Source organism: Phyllostomus hastatus, unplaced genomic scaffold (genome assembly GCF_019186645.2).
Source record: "Phyllostomus hastatus isolate PE091 unplaced genomic scaffold, TTU_PhHast_1.1 phas_scaffold_21, whole genome shotgun sequence".
NCBI lineage: Eukaryota > Metazoa > Chordata > Mammalia > Chiroptera > Phyllostomidae > Phyllostomus > Phyllostomus hastatus.
In genome coordinates this window covers 18,329,309-18,354,677 of record NW_025334017.1, presented here as the reverse complement: position 1 = coordinate 18,354,677, position 25,369 = coordinate 18,329,309, and the positions used below count along the sequence as shown (strand labels likewise).

The window sequence follows — 25,369 nt, the reverse complement described above, 5'->3', positions numbered from 1 at the left end:
CCTGGACATCACTAGTAAATTTCATTCATCTTTTAAAATGTATAGCAATCTAATACATGTGAACATGTTGGTAACTGCTACTACACTGTTTAAAACTACATCTATTTGACAACAAAATTACCATATCCGGGTAAAGGAGATTACAACCCAAATACTGGACCCTTCATGAATCATTAAGGTACACAATTTAATACTACCTATTCCTAAGAATTTCAACATAAAGATGATATAAACAAACGACTTTTTAACTATGGCCATTTTATGTACTAGACCCAAAAGCATTAAGTTCCTGTTCTTAAGATATACTCGACTGAATGCTTTTCCTTGGCATTTACAAAACCTTGCTTCTTTTAAACTAGTGATTACCAATTTGGATAAAGTACTGGAGGTCCAGTATAGTCCATGTAAATTTCATTCAGGAGAAAAGCCATGACAAATTGGCATCAAAATTATTTCAGATATACATAAGATTTATAAAAACTTTAAAAATTACAGGAAAAAAATGTGGAAGAAAACATATCTTGGATTGCATCTGCCTGTAAACTCTATAAAAGGGAGGGAATTTTTGTTCACCACCCTACTCCAAGGGCCTAGAATGATGCCTGGCACAGTGAAGGCACTCACAGCTGTTAAATGAAGCAGAAGATGCACAGCATTTCCATTACCTTAGTAAAGGGGAAAAAACTTCAAGTCACAATATGCACAGAACAGAACGTAAGTTGTAAAGTATTTTTTATTGTAAAAAAGGGTCAAGAGGTTGACAATGCAAATGTTACCGCTGAACATTTCCCCTTGGTTCCTGAATCTGCTAGGCTCCTATGTACCAGCAGGTCTCCATTAGCACTTCTCAGGTTTCATGGTCTATTCAGATATGTTGATTATCTCATATACTGCTTGGAAACAAAAGTCCATTTGATATTAAAACAAACAAACTTATTGTGCCTCTCTTTCACATTTCCTACAGGGAGATCTACATATCTCAAGATGCTGTCACAAATTAATAGTAAAGTTAGTGCCTTAAACAAACCAAAGAATCTTCTGTCACAAGTTACTGAATCAAATTTCTCATAACATATGCAATATATCCAGATTTATAGGTTTAAAAACAAAAGAATTTAGAATTTAATACAATCTTTAGGCTGATTTTTTCATATTTGAAAGACTGCAGTTATGTGCAGCACACAAAGGGAGAGAGTAGTGCAAGATGCATCAAGTTTTATATGATAAATATTCTTTCCACCTAATGGCTGCCTCAAAGCAGAGTGAAAAATTACTTCTCAAAAGCAATCTAGACTGACTCAATAAAGTTCACAATTTAGAAAGATCAATTTCTACTCTAGTTCCATATATTGCAAAATGATTTCAGAAACAGATTAAAAATACAATTGTTTTACAAAAATAGAAATATTGTTTGGGACTTTACAAAACTTTATAAAATATAACACTATATCTGTAAATTCAAGATAGTTTCACACTGAAATAGACAATACTTCCATAAAAGTCTAGTCAAACTTAAGTGGTCTGCCTTGATCATTCTTACATATTATTTCTTCCATATCTTGGCCTAAGTACATCTGTGCTCTATCATAGGATTTTAATCTATTTCCAGGACTTTATAGATTTTTCATTCTAGAAATAATGTTAAAGCAGATGAATTTATATCTATAAATGTCTTACTAAAAATAGAAAGTAATGCAATATGACAATTCTGTACTGGATAAATTTCAAACCAAAATGCTAAGAATGACCTCCTATTATTTTAAAATTTATATTTGACAATTATAATTTGGTAGCTATAAAACAAAAATATAATCATAACTATTTTATGGAAAAATATTTATTCACATAGAATGAAGAACCTCTAAATTTAGTTATTTGTAGCTATCAGATGACAAGTATCTTCTAATTACACCCATTCATAAATACTCATTTTATGACCCCAAAGAGCACCAGTGTATTCTTAAAACAAACTAAAAAATGAGACAGTAGGGGTTTATTTTGTGTAACAGTGCTATTACAATAAGGCACCACTTGGTATATGAAAAAGCCAAAGTATTTCCAAATCATGTATTTCTGTTACTGGTGTCTTAACCATTAGATAGAATGGTTAGGAAAAAGCTTGTAATATTATCAACTAACCACATTATATTCCTTTTTCCATCACTCTTTGCTTTTTGTTTTTCCATATAACATAACATATAATAAACACATGTAGTACATGACATGTTAAACACCTTTCCCCAATCTCCCAAGAAAATAATCTAAAATCAAACAAGAATAAGAAACCAAACATTTATCTGCTGTATTTGCAATAGGCTATGCCTGTAGAACAGTGGGGAGTTGGGGGGGATGGTGGTGGAGGAGTTGAGGGGAATGACAACAGGACCTATTTTCTATAGAATATATCGAGGCACATAGGTTAAAAGTTTCTCAGGCAAATTCATGGCTAGAGCAAAATTGAAAGAGCTCAGAATTTTACATTTCCTCCAAAGCTGACTTCTCCGAGAGTCACACTCAATTAAATATTTCAAAATATGTCCTTAGTCACTGCTATCATCATCATCATCATCATCAGACACATCATTTAAAGTAGACTTCAATGACTGACTGTAAGAGTCCGATCTAGTAGGCTGGCATGTGGCCATGTCCCCAGTAGAAAGCAGGTCATAGCAGAAGTCACAAATCCGCACAGGCTTAGAGGACTGGCTGGGAAGAAGAAATCTCTTTTCAGAGCAGGGCCCACAGACGACAAAACCACACTTGCGGCAATGGTGACGACGATTAACAGGTGTGAATTTTGCTTTCTGACATCGCATACATACAGTCGCCTCAGAGTCAGGAACCCAGACAGCAGCATGTTCATTACTGGGTGTCTTCCCACTTTTGGACAGTAAATCAGTAACACATTTATTTATGTGATTCATCCATTCTGATTTCTCAGTGGCAGTAGCAGCATAAACTGCAAATGACTTAGTTGGTGTCTTGATAAGCCACCCATTCCTCAAGTCTCCCTCATCTTTGATGGAATCAATAGTGACATTTTCCAGGGGAATAATATGTTGTTTGTTATATTTTTTCTTCTGGATGACAATATTGCCATATACAAGAATATCATTAAATAAGAAAAACTGCCTTGCTTTGGGCTTTTTTCTGCACAACTTAGTCAATACTCCTTCTCCAATAAGAACCCGTCCAGGTATAGTTAAGGGCTGGCCAGCTGTTCCAAAACAGTTTTCTACTATATTTATACGTCTAGTATTTGCTTCACTGTTTGCCAAGCGATCCACCATCTTTTGCTAATAGCCTTTAAAACAAAAAAAGAAAAAAGAAAAATTAGCACACAGAAGTTATAAATTCACGTGAGTTAAAAAATTACATAACTTAAATTTAGTGTAACAAATCGTTACGTTTACCCAAAAGGCAAAATGCTCTAAAATTATCTCACTCTAAGATAAGCACTAAGCGTACCAAAAGGGCTAACATCTCCCAAATTTTATAATCATCAAAAACACTTAATCATCTCCATATAGCATCATACCAGTCAGGCAGGTATTTATAAAAATATAAACTTCTTACAGACTTCAAGGAACAACAAACAATCAGACAACTGTAAGTCATCTCTGCAAAATAATAAATTCAGTTTCATGCAATTTAATCTCAGAGGGATTCTGAACAAGGTGGTCAAATATTACATAAACTAAGAGAAATGACTGATTTTTCCAGGAAAAATTACCATTGAGCTAAGGCCTTAATTATTATTGAGCTAAGGCTTTAATTCTCTCACACGGATTATCAGAACTATTTCCCAACAAGTACCTAACTCGGTCTTCAGGCTGTGCCCTGAAAGTTGTTCCTAAGAATTAACGTGATAATGCATGACTCCAAACTATGATGTCTTCTCTAATTAGGGCAAATCTGCCAGCCAATTACAGGTCTACTATCCTATGCACAAGTGCATCACAGAAGAGGAAATAAAAACAGCTAATAAACATGAAAAGAGGCTCAATTTCATTCATAATTGAAGAAAACATTGGGATATTTTTCACTTATCAGATTAACAAAAAAATTTTTTAATTTCCAAAACTGCAATACTACTGAGGGTATAAGGAAACAGGCACCCTCATATACTAGAAAATATGTGTACCCTTGATCTGGGTATTTAATCAAAAGAAATTTCACTCAGGAGTTTAAAGATATATACAAGGATATTCAACACAGTACTGTTTTAACAAACAAAAAACAAAAATTAGAAAGCTCCAAATGTCCATTGAGAGGTTGGTCGAACAATTTATGATATACCCTCAATAACATGCTAGATAGCTGTTAAGAATGAGATCAAAATATAGTGATATGAAGAAATGCTCAAGATATTTAGGTGGGGAAAGAACTGAACATCATGATCTCTTTTTTGTTTCAAACATACTCGTATACCAAATCTAAGGTGCTATAGATTTTAAGACACAACTTCATTTTATGTGATATCAAAAAAGAAAAATGCTGCCAATTCAATCATGGCATACCCTTGATTATATAACATCCCAATTTCAAACATAAAATATAGTGAAACAATGTTCATCTTTAGACTCAATAAAATATGGTATAAATGCATAAATATGTAAGCATGCATACAGAAAATAAAATTAGAAAACTATATCAACAACAATATCAATATCAACAATGATTACCTCTGAGAAGTACAATTGTGGATATTTTTTATACTTTATATTCTATTCAAACATTCAGGGGAAAAAAATGACAGAGGTAAGGTTAAGGTCCCTGCTCTTCCAAGGAAAAAGAGAAAACAAAATCTAGAATCAAGTATTAATTAATGTTGAGATTTTTACAATGATTTCTTAAAAATTAACTGGAAACTCTTAGATTGGATGGTCAGGAAAGGCCTTTCTAAAGTGGTATTATATTATTTTATTTTTAATCCTCACCTGAGGATATGTTTTACTGATTATAGAAAAGAAGGGAGGGAGGAAGAGGGGGAGGAAACCAAAAGAGATACATCAATAAGTTGCCTCCTGCAGGTACCCTACGTATGCACCCCTGACTGGGAATGGAAACCACAACCTTTTTGGTGTACAAGGCAACAATCCAACCAACTGAGCCACCCAACCAGGGCAAAAGTGGTATTATTTTAGCTGACATGGAAGAACTAGATACGTAGGCATGGGGAGTAGGGACAGGAAAATAGTCCAGGCAAAAGGAATAACTGCAGAAGTCCAAAGGCAGAAAAGAGGTTGGTTGGCACCTTTGAAGAACTGAAAGTATCTATTTATTCCCGTTACAATCAACTGCTGATTCTATTTACCTGGACATAGAGTTATCAATCATCTCATATGCAATGCAAATAGGCTTCCTATTATTATATTACTGGAATTAATATCACCACGAATTTATGTGGTACTTTTCACATTTACTACCTTCTGATTCTAATGGTCTCAATCTCTTGTGAAATATCTAATAATATTAACTGAAATGTGAGCTTGAGGAGAAACTAAGACACAGAAAGATTCCACAATGTAAAAGGTAAAACAGCCTAGGATTTACTCACTGGGAGCCAAAGCAAGCAGTTGAGTACTTTGCATTCATTATCATATTTCCTACTGGGGTAACTTACTGTAATTATGCTCTATTAGCTCCATTTTACAGATGAGTAAACAGAGGCAAAGGAGTTAAGCACCCTGCCCAAGGCTATCACAGAACTGAGACTCAAACCTGATTCCTCTGCTGTCACCAGTATATTACAGTATGATAATCATTCCTTAAAGCTCCACTGACTTTACAAAGAACTAAGAAAACTATTGCTAATCTCTGGACCTTCACTGCAAACCCTAAAAATACTGAAGAGAAAGATAACAGAATACTATATTGAGCAAACAGCCTGAAAAAACAGGGCGTCATAATTTATTTGGCCAGTCTCCTGATGTTTCATTTTTCAAATTTTGCAATATAATAAGCCTGACCCTGTTCACAGATCTTTAAGAATGATGCAACGTAAGTCTGGGGCATTTATTAATTGGTATTTGGCTAGAAAAAGCAGCTTTCAAAAGCTGACAATGACCAATATAAGAAATACATCCCACACTGCAAGGGGTTCTTTGATAAACTGGATTAGAGCACTACCCTTCAAGAGGGGCCTCTGCCATCCTCCAAAGCCCAAATCCAAATGTGCCACCAGTTCACTGAGGTGCCCCAAGCAGTAAGAACTCTTACAGACTTTTGTGCGAGTGTCAGAATACAAGATACCAGGTCTCGCCGAAAATGTAAGTCCTTTGCAAATCTGTACTCACTGGGACCCAAGGAAGAGCAAACAGTAGACAACTACAAAACATGGCCCAATAGGAGCTGTCTACTTTTCTGAGGAAGGAATATCAGTAAAAACAGGGAGAGCTAGGAAGAAAGCTTCCCCATCTGTTGGCAAAGATGACTTCTTCAGGACTGACTCCAAGAAGTAAAATTACTGGGTCAGAAGACATGAATGTTTAAGGCTTTTGCTACCTTTTACAGAAGTTCCATTCTGAAAGGTAACACCAATTTACCAAGCAGCACAATGACTGTACCCATCCTATTTTGTCTCACAGGGAGTACTGTATTTTTCTTTAAAAGTTTTAGCAATCAGGATTTAAAAAATGTTCTGTCATTTTATTCATTTCATTCACTTCTTTTTTACTCATTCTGTTCATTCATTTGACAATTACTTATTGAACACTTTCCAGATGCTAGGTATTATTCTTTTCCTTTCAGATTTTCGAGTCCAGTGTAGGAGAATGGCAGTAAAGTAAGTAAACAGGTGATTCTGAAAGGTTAAGTGCAAAGAAGGAAATCATCAGGGCACCAGGAAATCATACAGGTGGGAAACTCATTGAATACAGTAAGTCCTCACCTAACATCATTAGGTTCTGCAACTTTAAGCAAAATGACATACACATATCAAAACCAATTTTACCGTAGGCTAATTGAAATAAACAAGAGTTTGTTTCCTACAGCATCTCATTGACCTTATAACCAAACGTTATTCAAGCACCTGCTATAGTTCAAAATGGCCTCACTGAGGTCGTTCTGTACACTGGGTCTTTAAGGATGAGGAGTCACCCAGGCAAAAGAACTAGTACTATAGACAAAAGTCCTAAGACAGGAAAAAATAGTACTTTTAACTTGAAATTGAGTGTTTTATTTCATAGCAACCTAGTGAGGCCAATCACTTTCTAATATGTTAATAACCACTTGTATTTGTAAGATCATATAGTTAGGGGTTATTGCCCTGTATGATTATTTTACACATAAAGGCTATTAACCCATTTATTTCTTTGCCTTTCCTCATACATTAATCTATAATTTTGTTTATGGTATTTGATTAAGAGGTAGTTTTATTTCTTAAGTAAACTTACAGATCTCTTCCTTTGTGATTTTCTTCCATTACTCCTGTTTTCCCTATCCAAATATCAGACACACCTATTTATTATCTATGTCTTATGACATAGATTTTATATTTAATTATTTTATTCATCTGAAATTTACTTTCACACAGGTAAAAATTCCTTTTTTTTTTCTTTTCAAATATTTGCATTCCAAAAGAGCTAAATAAGTGCTCCAGAATCACCAAGTACTATGTGTGACCTCAGGTTTCCTCACTTGTAAACAGGAATAGTAACTATGTCAGGGAAATGATTAAATGGAATAATGCATATAAATGTTCAGCAAGAGGCCAACAAGTGGTAGCTCTTAATAATGATTTTAATAATCTAACCTACTGATAATGAGACTCTCTTGATCATATCAAATTGTTATATATTCTAACATCTGGGTTGTCTGCTATAGTATATCCATCAGTTTTATAATTTTTGTGTCAGTACCATGCATCTGGTACAACTAGCTAGACTATCCCCCATTAATCTTTCAAAACCATTTTACCTAATTTCCTGTTTATTTGTCCAGATGAAGTATACTAAAAACAGTGGTTCTCAATCTTCGCTGAACACTGGGACCACAGGGAAGCATTAGCCTTCAGTGTACCAGAAAAAAAATAATCATCCCAATTTACTATCTGGACCCAAAATACCCTTTTTATTTTTAATAATTAAACTGTTTTATGACAAATTTATACAAATAAAACAAACAGTAAAAAAATAACTTTAAAAGCAATCCAAATATAAAAATTTAAACACAGCCAAGTATCTTCTTCTATATTTCTTTGGTATTGAAGGTATATTTACCCAAAACAGCAGCACCCTTTGAATGCAACAAACTGCTCACAAGCTCTCACGCATGAATCTGTAATACAACTGACCCCTGAACATGGGGTTGGGGCACCAACGCCCTGTGAAGTCTAGAATCTGTGTTTAACTTTTGACTCCCCAAAGTTTAAGCTGTCACTCAGCATCTGTGGGGGAACTGGTTTCAGCCCCAGACCCTACTCTTACAGATACCAAAATCTGTGAATGCTCAAGTCCTCTATATGTCCTAAATCGATGTATAAGTTGACCCTCCACATCTGCAGACTCCCAAACTCAGATCAAAACAGTACAGGTATTTACTGAAAAAAAGTCTGCATATAAGAGACCCATGCAATTCAAACCCACATTGTTCAAGAGTCAACTATATTTTCATTTTCGTCTTTAGGAATACTAATTACTCATTAAATCTGAGTTTGAGAAAACTCACCTAGAAAAATCATCACCTAAAGACTCACATTCTAAGATTTCACTCACAATAATTCACCATCATTAAGTGTTGCTGTCTCTTTGCACTCATCTTGACTTGTCTAATAGTTCTGAAATGTCTACCTTCCCCAATTTTTTTCTTTCCCATTAAAGATGGAAAATGAAAAATGAAGAAATTTAAATTTTCAAATACATTAAATGAAAACTTAAACCAAACATAAAAACTAACAAAAATATCTCCAAACTACTTTTTTAAAGAATATTTTATTTATTCATTTTTAGAGAGCAGGGAAGGAGAAAGAGAGGGAAAGAAACACCAATGTGTGGTTGCTTCTCATGCACCAAGCAGTGGGGGCCTGACCTAGCCTACAATCCAGGCATGTGCCCTGACTGGGAATCGAACCAGTGACCCCTTTGGTTAGCAGGCCAGCACTCAATCTACTGAGCCATATAGTCAGGACTCCAAACTACGTTTGTATCTTCTTGAAAGATGATGTTATACTTCAGGCAATGTAATAATTAAAGTGAAAGATGGTGCAAAAATGATGATTTATTTTTTCACTGCATCATTATCTAGACAATTACATCACTCTTCCATTATCTTCTTTTTGGCTAAGTAATTCCTAGGATAATGAAATAGTAAAATGCTTCAAGATATAAGAAAAACAAGATCACTAAGATTCCATAATATATCAAATTCACACATGTTCAATGAACACATGGTAACTGCAAGTTAGAATGAGTGTTATTCTGTTCTTTAATGATATCTAAATTTCCTTTTTGTTTTAAAAAAACTCTAAAAAATAATAAAAGTTACAAAATATCAATTACTATTAATAATTAGAGCTTAAAATAGAAATTCAAACCAAAATTGAAACCAATAAACTCTGATGATAATCATAAAGAGTTAAGAACTACTGACACTAGATCCCTCCCCAATATCCTGATTTTACTGGTCTGGGGTATGTGGAGCATGGTCTGGCCACTGGAATATTTTAAAGTTCCCCAGGTAATTCTAATGTGCAGCTAAGGTGCAGAACCATTTTTCAACTGCAATAAATAAATGAAAAAATAAACAGACAAAACCCACTGAAATTTTGATGGAACTCATGTTACACACATACAGTATTTTGGAATAAATTAACATCTATAGCTTTAAGTGTTCCTGGTCAGGTTGATAGTGCCTCTTCCCAAGGTTTCCAATATTCTTTTGTGGGCCAGTAGTTTTGCAGGTTTCTTCTCACAAGATTGTTACACTTCTTAAGTAAGTCCCCATGTATTTTATAGTTTTTGTTGCTATTTTGGAGCTAATCTCTTTTCCATATTGTATTTTTTAATTTGTTACTACTGTGGATTAGAAAACTTGACGTTTCTGGGTTGTTCCCCCATTCCCCATCTAGCCACTTCACATCACAGACCTCTTTAATTCCAAAAGTTTTCCAACTGACTTCCTCTTCTTTTCCAGCAAATAATGCCTAGAAGTCTTAATTTATAGTTAAAAATGTAAGAACCATAACAAAAGCATACTTCCCCTCACCCCCAGCCAAACCTCTTTAACTTTCATAAAGCCAGCTTTATATGCCAATTACAAAAAAATTAAACAATTCAAAGTTTCAAGTTATCCCCTTCACAAATGCAGACAAGAACTGCATTTGAGTTCAACTTCCACCTTAGTCTTTTGGTAACATCTTGTTTCTAAAGTAACACATTCTTTAGCAGAGTGTCTACCACCTGTTAAAAATGTAATACTAGAAGAGGTAAAACTCTTTTTAAAAAGAGAATACTATTTACAATTGAGAAGAGGGCCCAACTGTCACAAAATACTATGGCCCAGTTCTTCTTACTGAAAATCAATACTACTTATCTCATCCTTGAGGGTGAATTAAAACAAAAAAATCATCATCTAATTAATTTCTTACATGTACCCATGACACCTGAGATCAGTGAGCTTTAGTATTCAGTTGTGCATGATACTGAAAAAAAGACCTGGAGAAAAAGACCTACGAACCAAAAGACCTGGATTCTAAGCTTAGCTCAGGCACCGAATAAGAGATTTCACACAAATGACAGAAGAAAAGCGGGGAAGGCAGAGGAGGAGGAAGGAGTAGGAAGGAGAAGGAGGCTGTGGCTGCAGTGCAGCAGCAGCAAGCCTTACTTGCTTACAAATTAATTTTTAATCAGACTTTTTAAAATTGATTTGAGAGAGAGACCAATTTGTTGTTCCACTTATTTGTCCATTCATTGGTTGATTCTTGTAAGTTCCCTGACCAGGAATCAAACCTGCAACCCTGGCACAGAGGGATGATACGCAAACCAATGGCGCTACTGGCCAGGGCCTAATCAAACTTCTCATTGTCTTAATACGAATCAAGATTTTAAAATCTGTGTTACTGCTAAACTGAGACTTTACCAGAAAGGGAGAAACAAACAGGAAAGGGGAAGTAAAGATAGCAACAAACTAGGTACATCCTCCCTGCATATTAGAATAAACTATACCCTCTACTAATGCAGCTAAGTCAAAATGAACAATTATTCTAAGTGCCTACTGTATGCAAAGAACAAGACAGTTCTTAATTCCAAAGTTCTGTACTGTAGTAAGCAAATAATAATCAAGGAATTATAGCTAAGAATTTCAATAAAATATTGGGATGATGAAAAAATACTTGAAAGTTCAGCTAATTAAATTTATAACTCTAAAAAATTTTACTTATTCCATCAATAAGAGACAAAGTTTTTTCCTGCTCTTTACACTAGGATTTCTGCCACTGTGACAAACCAACTATATAATACATATTGTAAGAAATTAACAGGGATAAAGGAAACAGGTTGATTTCTTAGAGGAAAAAAACAAGCTTTTATATTTTAATTTCAAATTCATGTAAAGCTGGATTAAGAAGAACTAAAACTTCAAAATTTTGAATCACATTTAGGGAGAAGCAATAGTAATTTTTAAATCTCTCCTACTGAACAGTAGACTCAAATACATTATTAGTCTACAATCTTAGCCAAGAACACTAACTTTATGTGCTAACATGCCCACATTTTCTATTTTGTTTAAGAATTTCAATTTTGTTAAGTGATCTATTTCACAAAAAAAGTAAACTGAGTCATGGGCTAGTTAAGCAATTTTACCATGGTCTCACAACTAGTTTTTGTAAGAATGCATGTTCTTTCCATTATATTTTGCTACCTTTAGAAATAAATATTCTAGGAATAATTCACTCATGTGGGCTTTATTATATATTTGGGGAAAGCCACTGATAAATAAGAGAAAAAAATTTTAAGCATATTGTAATAAGTATAAAATACGCTCAAAATTATTCTTCAAATACTAAAGGAAGTGACAAGTAAAGCTATGACTAATTTAGGGTGTCAGTACAGGCAGTTTCAAATAAGTTAGGCTTGAGAGAGAAACTCACTATGGTATATAAAGAACAACCTATGTCTTAGTTGAAGATTTTAGAAAGTTGATTTGAAAAACCAGAACAGCCCCATTGGTAATTACAAATGTTTTTTCTTTAGAAAGGTGGAAAAGGGGTAAAGAATATGGACCTCAAGCTTTAAGTCAGTCCTCTCTCTAGTCTTTAGCATTTAAACCACACCACACAAGGTGATATTAATATTCTTCAACTACAACTAGGATCAGGTACTCTCTATTCAAAAACCAAAGGTTCCCTGGCCAATCAAATTAAATCTGAAACCCTTAACCCAGTATCCAAAGACCTTCATAGTCAAGCCCCAGCCTGTCCCAGACTCCCTTTCCAGTTCTACTTCTTTCTATATGTTCTCTTTGTTACAGTCATGTTCTAGGCTTCCTCCTCTACCTCTGGGCTAGTATGTCCTCCCTCCCTTGCTATTCTGAAATGTCACCACTCCTTCAAGATGCAGTCAGTTCAGTAGCCTCACGACCAGATAACTGTTTCATCTTTAAATTCTCATACCAGTTTTTCTATTCTACTTTATGGCATTTACATTCTATTTTATAAAGATTTGTGTACCTGCTTATTCCCAGCAGATCTGAAGGTTCCTGAAAACAAGGTTATTTCCTCTAACTTTGCATTCCCAACAGCATCTACAAAAACACTTGCACCTATATGCCATCAATGTGCACTGAGCTGAATATGACCAGCACTTTAAGTGGCAACAGCTTCCCCACCTGGAGTCTGACAAAAATCAAAGACTTTATTTTTGACATCTATACTAATTTTCACAGAAAACAGGAACCACACCCCATACATCAATTGCTTCACTAGGCCCACAGATTTTACATTTACAGCAAAATATTCTAGCCCATTTAACTACAGTATCTAATTATGAATTCTAAGTATTGAGCACCACAGATCTTGTTTTTAAGAAAATCTCAATCTCATGATAATCTATAAAAATGATTTCTTCTCTCGCCAAAAAGCACAGCTGTTTAGTTAGCAAATAAAAAGTATGCATGTTTTCATCATCAACAAAATTCATATAAAAAAGCTGCATCATTTCAAAATGTATTTGTACAGGGGCAACTGCACAGTGCTGACAGCTACTAGAAACCACTGTATAATATTTGAAAAATAAAGTTGCCAAAGCTTAACTAAAATACTACTGTGGAACTGGTTATCCCATCACACTCTTAACAAATTTTTTCAGTATTTTTCTAAGCAGCTACAATCTGCTCACTACATTTTTAAGGCTGTATGCTTTGTGTTAGAAAGAAAAGAGAATGAACCAAGCACTGGGAATTAAGACATGTACCACAAGGTTTTAATACAAAGCACGATGAAATAAGTACTATAATAAAAAGATTAACAATGTGGTAAGCAAGCTAAAAAGGAAAGTGTGAAGGCATGGCTTGGAGAATGTAGCATTTGAATACCTGAAAAAAGTTGTGAATATTAAGTGGAATTTCAAATGGCAAACAATTATGAAGGCACAAAGCTCTCCAACTAAAATGTGGGTTTAAAATAAAAGTCACATGTACAACTGCAGTAGATGCGGGAGGGAATTATTTAATAGAAAAACTGGGGAGAAAAAAATAAGACAGATCTTGTTGGCTCTTGACAACTCTTTCTGAAGCTTTTGGAAGGAGTGACCTGAATTGATCTCAAGTTTTCTAAGACAATGTAGACACAATGAAAGATAAACTGAGCAAGGAGAATCTGAAAGTATAACCCACTTGAAAAATTATTGAAAGAGTAGGAGGAAAGTCAATGAAAGAGTCTGAGGTTTGCAACAAGAGAAGAATAGGTTAGATTTAGAATTGCCCTAACTAGATGTGGAAGTGTAGAGCTGAAATTAAATCCCCAGGTTTTCAGTCTAAGCTATATGGAAGCTAGTAAAACCAGTATTAATTTTCAATGACTTTCAAATAGAAAACATTTACCGGCCACTCACTCTTTACAAAGTACTATTAAAAAAATAGAAGCACTCAAAACTAACAATCCTTGCGAAAAATAAAGACAGCTATATTTCCAAATGTATATACACAAGTATATATAATTCACGTATTATACATTAGGGTTTCTGTTGGAAAGAGGATTATGGAAGTAACTGACTGATACGGAAGGAAAAAACAAAATAAGGAAGAAGTTTTGGTACCCATGAAGTATTCTGTGAACTGAGGAATGCGATTCACCCAAATGTGTGAACTCAAAGTCTAAAGGAGTATAGGAAAAACAAACCAAAAATATAATTTCTTTAAATTAAAAAACAAAGCGATGAAGCCTAGGACCAAAAGGTTTAGTTAGGAGGTAATTTTGCTCAGAGGAAGAATCTAGGAAGAACACTTAAATGACTAGAAATTCAAGCTGGGCCTTAAAGCAAGAGTAGTGGGTCAAGGGACGACGGTACATAAATATATTTGCCAAAGAGGAAATAGTTGAGCCCAGGCTGTAGGAGGCAGAGCCAGGAGAAAGCATAGCAGAAGAAGAGAAATCTGTTAAGATGGGGAAAAGCCAAACTGCAAGGGAAAGTAAGCATCAGACTGAAGAGTTCAGACTCTATTACACAGGCAACAGAAAAACAAAAGTTTTTAAACAGGAGAATACTAATCAGTTCACAGAAACAGTACTCAGGATGGAATGGCAAGACTACTGAAGAAGCAAAATTGAAAGAAAAAAAAAAAAGAAGGGTATTACAACAGCTTGTAAGTGAAAGGTAGTAAAAGCCTGAGCAACAATAATTGACGCAGAAATAAAAGCAGGAAGATGCAAGTAAGATTACTGAGATACAACAGCTAGGATTTAGGAACCAACCGAGTATGTGGATGAAAAGTAAGTGTAAGATGACGTCAAAGGTTTAAGCGTAAGCCATTATTCAGATGCTAGTTTTGTTTCAGGAGGAAGAAGAAGTAAGTTTGGAACATACTTATCTCGAAGTATCTTCAGGGTATACACAAGACAAACATCTGTCAAAGAGAAATACCAGGATGAGCAGGTAGCTCTAGCACAGAAAGAGATTTAGTAGTCATCCACACAGCTGGTTGATGCTGTGGAAGAGAGAAGAGGGCCAAGGACTAAACTTTGGGGAACACCTAGTTTAGAAAGTAGGAAGAGAAAAGCAAGAGAGACAAAGAGGGTAGACATGAGAGGACAAAACACTTTCAACATCTTTCATATGTTTCACAAATCTCAAAGACTAAATAACCTTATTGTGCCAGAAGTCACAATAATCAGTGAAACACATGGAAAAATCGAAAAGTTATGGTAATGTAGTATATAAAATACTTCAGAAAACATTGCCCTTTGACCTTTTATTTTTTAATCCTCACCCATGGACATGCTTTTTTTGTTTTTAAATAGAGACAGGGGAAAGAAGGGAGAGAGAAAGGGAAACATCTATCAGTTGCCTCTTGCACATGCCCAGACCAGGGACCAAACCCACAACCTAGGTATGCACCTGACCAAGAATCGAACCCTCCACCTTTTGGGTTACAGGACCACGTTCCAACAGAGCCACACCAGCCAGAGCTGACCTTTCAATTTCTAACCACATTTAAGTTCATCCTGAGAAATAAACTACTGGGGGGAGGGCAGGGGGAGAAGCTGCATATAAAACATTCTCCCTCTGGCATTAACTCTTAAGAGTGAAAAATAGAACCTAAATTTCTAACCATAGACAGGGATGGTTAAAGATAACATGAAAAAGCCAAATATCATAAGAGAAAACATTTTATCATGCATAAACTTTTAAAATTCAACAGCAAGGGGGAAAAAGCATTAAAGAAAAACATTTGCAACATATGACAAAGGGTCAACACTTATAGCACATAAAAGGTTCCCGTAAATTAGTAAGAAAAAATTAAAATATCCCAAAAGAAAAATGGGTAAGATACAAACAGGAATTCCAAAAGAACAAGTGAAAATGATTAGTAAATAGAAAAATGTTGGCTCTCCATGTTAATCAAAGAAATAAAAATTAAAATGATGTATTATCCACCTAAAATGTAGGGAAAATGGGCACTCATAGTTTTAAAGAGTATACACTGGAACAACTTTTCTAAATATCACTTTTGGTAATATAAGCACTTTATAAAGCTCACACAATTCTATTTCCAAGAATACATTACACAAATAATTAGACCACCGCACAAAGTTGTTCACATGAAGTTCATTATAGCTTTGTCTATAATGCTAAAATGCCAAAAACAACCTAAACATTCAACAATAGAAGACAGGTTAAGTAAATTATGGCATATCCATATACTGGATGTTTAGACTGCTTTTGAGAGAACACGAGTTAATATTTAGTGCAAAAAAATGTTAAATAAGGAAATATATTAAGTAAAGGTTTTAAAACAGCACATACAGGATCTGGCACACGTAATGCCCCATGTTTGTTACAAAATCATAAGCACATCATAAGTCTGTAACTTAACAGTATCATACTCAAGCATACCATATGACATTTTAGGTGAAATGTTGAAATTAAAACTATAAATTATTACACCAATATTATTACCCTACCTACGACACTCAAGCAGGCGTTACTTCTGCCAGATCCTGTATAATAGAAACCTTTTTTAAAAAAAGTCTGGAAAGACACACACCAAAAATTAAGTACTGGTTATATCCATGTACTAGGGTGAAATATTTTGATACTGCCTAATTATTTTATAATGAACAGATATTCCCTCATAAACAAAGAAAAAAGCTTTTCAAATAAGTAAAAAAAATGCAAAGAATGTACAGAAAAGTATGTGTAATTAGGAAATACAAAGTTATAGGTACAATTAATAAAGATGAACAAAAAATACAAAAATCATTTTGATTTTCCCTTAACAACTTACTGTTTAAATGAAAAGTATAAAGAATTAAGGATAGTTCCACTATAAAAATGGAGAGAAAAAGTTGAGGCAGAAAAGAAAATAGAAAACTCACACCATAAAATCTTAATAATTTTAGAAGGAAGTAAGGTCATCTTCTGAGAATCAAAAGTCTCAAAATTGGGGCTAGCAACCTGAATTAGTGTGCAAAAGCAATACAGAAAATGAGTCAACTTTGGGATAAGAAAAGGATTTGAAAGCAACTAGTACACAGGTAGTTGGAAAACAATATTTAACAGTCACCACAGCTGTGACTTTTTGAGGGGTGCTAGGCAGGGACAGAAGTAGAAAAAATAAACGGTGACATTTACAAGTTGAGAATCGACCCACTATAAACAGCAAAGATCAAGGAGAGGAGAACTACGAAGTGCTAGTGAGTTCACAGAATAGGAACTACAGAGTTCAGGATTGGAAAGAAGTAACAAAACTAACAACCTGGGAGGTACTCGAGGTGACAATGAAGACATAAAGCTTGTTCATCAAGTATGATGGGAAACAAATACATAGAAAGGCTTTGAATCATCATCTCTAGCTACAGAGCTTAAGGCTAGACGTATTTCTGAATGAAAACAGGTTAAAAAACATAGTCAACCATGCAGGATGTTGACTGCAGAGTGGAGGTGAAGGTCACTGGAGTTACTGAACTGTAGTTCCAAATGTGTGGCCTTTCTGGTAGAAAATAAATTTAACTGTTACTCTAACCTATATGCACTTCACTTTTATCCACTGCAAATACACCCTTTCTAACCTGACTAGTAAGAATTTGGCTGGCACTTAACCTCTCTCTGCACTTTATTCTACCACAAAATAAAGAAAATAAGGAGACAGGAGACTGAATTAAATCAATGGTTCTCCAATTACACATTAAAATCATGGGTACAAACAAACAAAAAAAGATAAAATTCCCTATTACCCAAACCCAGTAATTCTCATTTATTTGTACCAGGTAGGGTTTAGATATCTGTATTAGGAAGCTCCTCAGGAAATTCTAATGAGCAGCCAAGCTTGAGAACTGAACTAAGTAATTCTAAAGGGTACATTCCTTTTAAAATTTTTAAATTCTATGATTCTAAATAATTCACTGTCACTGTTTGTTAAGGTAACTTACTGAATATCACACACCTGGCACTCCACAAACATCTTAGTAATCCTCACAACACTGTGAGACAAATATTTCTGTATCCATTTCATAAATGAGTGCAGTGAAGCTTAGAGAAGTAAAGGAACTTGTTCGTGAGTCACAGGCTAATAAAGACCAGAGCTAGCATTCAGGTTTGCTTTTTTGTTCCAGTCCACCTTATACGCAACTTACTTTCTCTAGCACTCACAGAAACGACCTGAATGTCTTCTATTCTCTTCCCAAGACTTACCAACTGAGCACAACAGTTTATAGTTTATGGACTGACTGGAGAGAAAGTTATCATGAATTGACACAGAATTAACCTCAGATTCTACAGTACTTTCATTATAGAATTATATATAATTCCTTTGCCTACAGAGGCCTTGCAACTTATAAAAGAGCACTCTTTCAGAGTGCATATCTATGAGGCACATTTTATTTAGTTAGGCCAACGTGCATATTGCCATTAAGCATGCAGCTGGTATACAAAGCTGGTTCTCAAAATTTATCAATTGAAAAGTGATTCTTATATGCTTTCCATTAAGCAAAGCATTCTAAAATAAAATCCTAAGACAATTCTGTCAAAACAATAACTGGTAGAAAATGAGATCTGCTCTATCAGAGAGCTTAAATGTATAAACATGACTCAAAATGTTTAGGCATCAACTCTATTTCCATCCAGTGCAAATAAATTCAACTACTCTTTAAAATTATGATTATTATCCTTTTGTTGATACAGGGCTTTTTCTTTGTTGCTTAAACTTCAGTCCATCATGTACTTGAAAATTTCATAAACACTCAAGTTCTGTAGTAACAAAACTACTCCCCAGGCCAAAACTACTATGCCCAAGGAAATTGAAATTTAGTAAGAAATTCATGAAGTATCTTTACAAAGGAGTACATGTGTTACTCATCCACTCAAACCTTTCCTGAGCATGTGTTACATTCTCTGCACACTGAGGTTGGAGAGGCGAATCAGACTCCCAAAACCTGCTGTCAAAGAGGTGCCATAACAGGTCAGTGCAAAATGTACTGGGACAAGTGAATTATTCTCAGGGAGAGAAAGGGGTTGGGGTTAAGGAGAATGGGGCAGAAAAGACTCCAAAGATTATACAGACTTAGGTGAGTTTTTTAAATTTTATATTTAAAGAGAGGGGAAGGGAGGGAGAAAAGGAGAGAAACATCAATGGGTTGTCTCCCATTACGGGTCCCTATGGAGGACAGAACCCACAGCCCAGGCCACTGCCCTGACGAGGAGGAATCTAACCCATGACCTTCCCTCTGCCTGACGACACCCAACCATCTGCGCGATACCGGGCAGCACCTAAGTAAGTCTTTTTAAGAGGAAAACGTTCAGTACAAAAACCCATGTAAAGCAGCTCTCTAGAAAATAAGTATACTGAGTAAATTAAAATCAGAAAGAGCAGCAAGACACAGGAAACAAGGTGGGCAGAGACTGTTCAACAGGAATAAGTTATACATCCTACAGAATTATGCTATACAAAAAATGAGAAGGCTTCAGAGCCATAACAGCTTGGCTGTTAAATTTATGAAGTTAGTTAAGTCACCCTCAATTTTACACAATTTTTCATCAAGAAAAACCAATGTTTTTATTTGCCAGTGAAACAAAATAAAAAGGAAAAAAATGTTTAAGGAAATTAGCAATCAAACCTGAGCATAAGCTATACTTTTACCTATAGATTAAGAGAAATTCTTCAAGACGCATTCCAGGGTTTATCACATATGTTGGTCAAGCATCCTGTCAGTTAATTTAACAGAATTTTAAAGCGAAGATGCTTTCATTTAAAAATAGCAATTCGTATTCATTTACTGACTCTCTTTTAAAGCCTTGGTCAGTCCGCCAGTGGTTTTTTTTTTCTTTTTGGAGGCAATTACATGTGCTTTTTAAGTAAGTAACTTAATACCATTCACCTCCAGTGCTGTCAGGACCTGAAGAGATTAAAAATAGCAGCCTTGGTTAATACTGAATTAACCTGAGGTCCCCATAAGCTGCCAGACCACAGACAAAAAAAGGTAAATGCTCAAAACATGACAGGCATGCACTTTTAAGGAACCACAGAGAGGGGAAAAAACAAAATTGAAACGTCAGGATCACTTCACCTTGTTTTTAAGAGAACAACACGCGCCTTTAAGTCTCTCAGTCACGTTCCTGTCTAAATCTTTCTTTAATGAGCCTCTTCAGTCACGTACTGAAACACAACAAGAAGGCATTTATCAATTTACATACTCTGTGAATCTATGAATTACAGGGAAGGGCTTAGTTATCTGCAACCTTAATACTACTCATTTCCAGCGCACACACAAGTTATTGCTATCATGTACCAACAGCACACAAGGGTATTCAAGAAACATGAACAGCAAGCTGTGTGGGTCTTCAATAAAATTTTTAAAAGAAAAAATAAATTCGGCAAAACGCCTCAAAAGTTTTAAATTCCAAATAATGTGTAAGAGCCACCGCTTCTGTCAGAGCAAATCCTAAGGTGCCATTTTTGCCCCAAGTCACTTAAAATGTACCGTTCAAGTTACAAAGTCCCTGGTGCCCAGCCTCTGCAAACTTTTGGACGGAAAGATGTTGGGACCCTAAGGCGCTCTGGCCACATATGGGGCCCTGACCAAGCCTGGGACCCTAGTCCTCAAGCCCCACAACTTCTGTCTAGCCCGACCGCGGGGCCCCACTAGCGTGTCTGCCTGACCCTCGCCCCGCGGACCCGCGGACCCTCCGGACGGCTAGCGAGCCCGCCCGCGGAATTGGCGGCGGCGTCCCAGGGGCTGCGCGACTCGTTCCGGACGCCGCGGGCCAACCCCAGCGCAAGGGGAGCGGCCCGGGAGCGCCCCGTTTCTCACAGACCCCAACATGGCGTCGGCAGCTGCCGCCCGCGACGACAACACCTCCTCGCGCCGCGGACGGCCCGGGAACCGCGGGGAAAAGCGCCGGAAAGTTTCGCTTCTCCTCCCCCAGCCCGCCAGAGGCCGGCGGACAACCAACCCAGGTTTCACCTACCCGGCCGGGCGCGGACCGCGGCGGCGGCCAAGGTCCGACTCCTCCTAGTCCCGGGCGCGGGCGCGGACTCTGCCCGCTCCCCCGCCTCGGCCTCCCAGGGTGTGGGCCGCGGCCCCGCGCAGCCGGCTCGATCTGGACGCTGCGGGCGACCGGCGCAGCCGCTCGCAGGTGACTCCCCCGCCCCTCTTTTCGAACCCCACTACGGCCTCCTCGGCTGGCCTCACCTCTGCGCGCGCACCGGCGCGCCGCCGCCCACACGCCAGGCGCGAGTGCGCGCACACGAGCACTCGCTCCCTCCCTTTCCTGACTGTTTCCCTCGCCCCGCCCGAGCTCCTGTGCGCGACGCTCTCGAAGGGGCGGGGCCACCGTGGAGGCCACACCCACCTGGACAACCTTGCCTGCGATTGGTTCTTTCGCCCACTGTGGGGAGCGGTTTGGCTGCACGTGGAAAGTCTTACCTGAACTGCGTGGCTCCAGCCCGCCTTAAGAAAGGGTTGTTGGTCTCTGGACGAAGTTCTCGGGTAAACCAGAAGAGTGGAAGGAAGGCTGCACCCTTCTCTCCTGCCACCAACTGCCTTCCCCAGGAACTCAAGAGCTTTCTTCAGCGGATAAAGAAAGTCTTTGAAGCCCTGGCTGGTGTAGCTCAGTGGATTGAGCGCGGGCTGCGAACCAAAGTGTCGCAGGTTTGATTCCCAGTCAGGGTACATGCCTGTGTTACAGGCCATGACCCCCAGCAACCACACATTGATGTTTCTCACTCTCTCTTTCTCCTTCCCTTCCCTCTCTAAAAATAAATAAATAAATCTTTCAAAAAAAAAGTCTTTGAATTTAGATGCCCCAAAACTGCTGGGTGAACATGTATTTGCCATTCACACTTTGCAGGACGTCTTCCATTCACATTCCCTGAAACTCCTAGGACTTGAAACTGAGAGCGCCGCCAACAACACACATATCCTACATTCTCTGCACAGCCCGCACAGCCTACCCACCCCACCCCACCTTTTTTTTTTTAAGTTTATTCCTTGCATTATATCTCTGGTCTCCAAAACTCTTCTCTGATGACACAGAACCTCATTTAGTATTTCACATACCTGGAAACTGTAATGACAGTATGTAAAGTTAAACCTTCCTTTCATTTACACAACTCAACTGTTTGCTAAGCACGCTGGTGGGTCCCTGGAGAGATGCTGGAGATTTCTAGGATAGACAAGGAATTGGAGGTGGGGCAATGGCATACTCACTTAAAGTGTGTAGGTGGAGATTAGATTTGGGTGAATTTATCTTCCCCATGGATCTCTTTCAGGGATTGATTACACTTGAATTAGAGCCACCAGCAACAAAGGCGCACATAACTGAGCACCCACCGAGGGAACATGAGCAGGTCTTGATTCTGGACCTGCATTCTTTCCACCTGCTCTTGAGAATGGAATTCTACTCCCTCCAGGTCTTCAGCCTCCCACCCTCCCCTACTTCAGAGTATGGAAAACAAGCAGATATTTTTTGAAATTAATAACGAGAACAAAACTAGCAAGGATAAACTTTTTTAAATGGGGAAACTTACAGGATCACAATCACACAAGTCTTCACATGTTATTTACAGTTGTCTCTATGGATGACTGCCACCCTACCCCATCTTCATTCATCTTCATACCCCCTCTACCTGCAGAGCAACAGTGGAAAAAAGATGGAGTTGATCATCTCCAAACTACCTTTAAAATTTGAGATTAGGAATTGTTTGTACCTTGATGGTTGTTAAGGTCTGGTATAGACCATTAGTCACCAAACATTTTTGGTTCCTCACCCATCAATAAAAATGTTTGCTTTCTCCACCTTGACCCCCTTCCAATGTAGTTATGTAGTTTACCTTGAAAAGCTTGGACTTAGCAGTTAAAATGTACTCAAATCTTGGCTTTGCCACTAACTACCTGTGTCCTTAGCCACATCCAAATATTGCCTTAGTTTCTTCATTTGTAAAATAAGGAAAATAAAAGTATCTACCCAACAATGTCATTATGAAGATTAAATAAGTTAATATTTGCAAAACAAAGTGCTAAGTGCTATATAAAATTATTATATATAATATATATTAATTACATATTATATACCTAATATTTTAGGTACATTATAAAACATCAGAAAAATATCAGTAACAATGATTTAAAATGTGTGTGTTTTCTTTCTGCAATCTGCAAATTCTGTACCCTCCCTGGGCTGTGTGGACCCCTATTTGGAGACCATTCATTTATAGCTATACTGCATATGCAGTAGTCGCTAGCCATCATTAGCACATGTAGTTACAAGTAAAATTAAAAATTCAGTTCTTGAGTCACACTGACCACATTTCAAGTACTTAATAGCCACATGATTACTGGACAATGCAGATATAAAGTATTTCATCATTGCAGAAAGTTCTATAGTACAACACTGACGAAGCTGAAAAAAACAGGGGACTCGGCCAGCTCATAGGCGGCTGCATGGAGAAGTGAGAAAAGGTGTATAAGTCTCTGGCAGAGTACCTGAAACAGAGAGGAATTTGGAAATGTTAGTAAAATTTGACCTTAAATTAACCCAATCCTAAAAGCCTGAAAGGCAAAGAAAGATCTTGCTGTTGTCTTTGATTCTAATGGGTAAGTTTATCAAGGATACTGATTTGAGAAAACACAAAAGTTTAGCTAACTTTTACTTGAAAACAGAGCATTTAAGGGAAGATGGCAAATACCTGGATATTAATTACTCCTGCTTTCTTTGTCTCTCCCACCTGCAGACCCTGGTCTTCTCCCAGTCATGCCATCTCAGTGAGATGATGGCATTGCCATACACAAACCCGATGAGTCATCACCATCTCATCCTGTTTCTCTTCTCCTCATCCAATCCATTTGCCTCCAAAATACTGTAGGACTGACCTCCAAAACACTCCCCCTCTCTTCTGTCCCATCTGCACAGGACCACACAGGATTGTGTCACTCCTCTGCAGAAACCCTTCTGTGGCTCCCCATTGAGGCCTCCATGCACAGTTATGCAGGCTGTAGTAGAACAACCATGTGGAAGAGTGCCTTTCGCAGTGGAGCATTGTAAAGTAATGTTTATTACAAATATTCTTTGCATTCTCTTATTACAAATATTATAAAAAAATCTCCACTAGATTTTAGTGAAGTGTGTGATTCTAATAAAAGTATTTTACTACAATTTTCCAATAAAATGGGAAAGTCTTGAAGAGTGGATGCCTTTCTCTAATTTGCCCAAAGGTGCCACATAGGGTAGGAACATTTCTATTTTACTCAGACACAAAAATGCCAGCTCATCACCAGGTCCCTTGAGCCCAGCGAAATCCAGCCTCTGCCATCCTCTCCACCTAAAAATGAGGCCAAGCTCACCAAGTTCCAGTCACATAAACCTATGGGTTGTTGTTTTGTTTTATTTTTTTTTAATATACCAAGCTTTCTTCTGCTATAGGTCCCACTGCTCTGGCCACTTCTCTGTGTAGGCAACTACAGGCCCACTCCTCCCTGACCTTCACAGAACGTGGCCCCCTGTATTCCTTCAGGCTTCTGTGTCCAAGAGGGTGCCTTTGTTATTCTCAGTCACAGCCCTGTGTGTTTCCCCCACTGCACTTACAGATCTCTCTGAAGTCTGTAAGCTCCCCAGGGGCAGGCAGCTCACTGTCTTGCTATCCTTTCCATCTGGAAGTCCTAATAGAACAGGAGTGCGTGCCACTCAGTGTTACTGCCACCCCTTTCTACATTCTCCTCTGCACTGTGGAGAGAAAGCCTAGAACTCTGTTTTCCAAAGGACTTTTCCAGAATGGTTACCGGCTAAATTCTGCCAATGGAGACGCATATGTGAGATTTAAAAGAAAGAAGAAAAGGAGAAATTGTTATTCTCCAGTATGCTTCCAACCGACAGCTCAGATCACAGGGCACTGTTTCCCTAGAGATCTGGGTGTCAGACAAACCTGAAAAGATGAACATTCTATTTTTTTAAAGGGGGTGGGAATATATTCATTAAAAGGGCAGTGAAAATGTCCCAGATTAAGAGATGTGAAAGAGACATGACACTAAGCGCAATACTTGACCCTGGACTGAATCCTGTGTTGGGAGGGGCCAATGCAACAAGAGACATAATTGACAAAATCAGAATATGAAGAGAAAATAAAAGTGTTGTACCAACACTTAACTTTTATCAAAGTTAAATTTAATGTTCTGACTATATAAAAGAATACCTCTATTCTTGAACTATCCACACTAAAGTAC

General features: G+C 37.3%; 1 protein-coding gene across 6 annotated transcripts; it reads right to left on the bottom strand.

Moving 5' to 3' along the window:
- Positions 1–715: 715 nt before the first annotated feature.
- Positions 716–21,436, bottom strand: PLEKHF2 (pleckstrin homology and FYVE domain containing 2). 6 transcript variants are annotated; one of them, XM_045861365.1, is made up of 3 exons: positions 21,344–21,382; positions 20,219–20,307; positions 716–3,304 (listed from the first exon to the last, which is right to left on the bottom strand). In XM_045861365.1, the coding sequence occupies exon 3, from the start codon at positions 3,288–3,290 to the stop codon at positions 2,541–2,543; it is 750 nt and encodes a 249-aa protein (XP_045717321.1). In that variant the 5' UTR covers positions 3,291–3,304; positions 20,219–20,307; positions 21,344–21,382; the 3' UTR covers positions 716–2,540. The 6 variants fall into 6 exon arrangements, with proteins under 6 accessions (XP_045717321.1, XP_045717319.1, XP_045717320.1 ...); XM_045861363.1 differs by lacking the exon at positions 21,344–21,382 and adding an exon at positions 21,120–21,337; XM_045861364.1 differs by lacking the exon at positions 21,344–21,382 and adding an exon at positions 20,967–21,112.
- Positions 21,437–25,369: the final 3,933 nt, after the last annotated feature.

What these genes read in the sequence shown, in the direction of transcription:
- PLEKHF2 (XM_045861368.1), bottom strand. Translation starts at nt 3,290, where the DNA reads ATGGTGGATCGCTTGGCAAACAGTGAAGCAAATACTAGACGTATAAAT.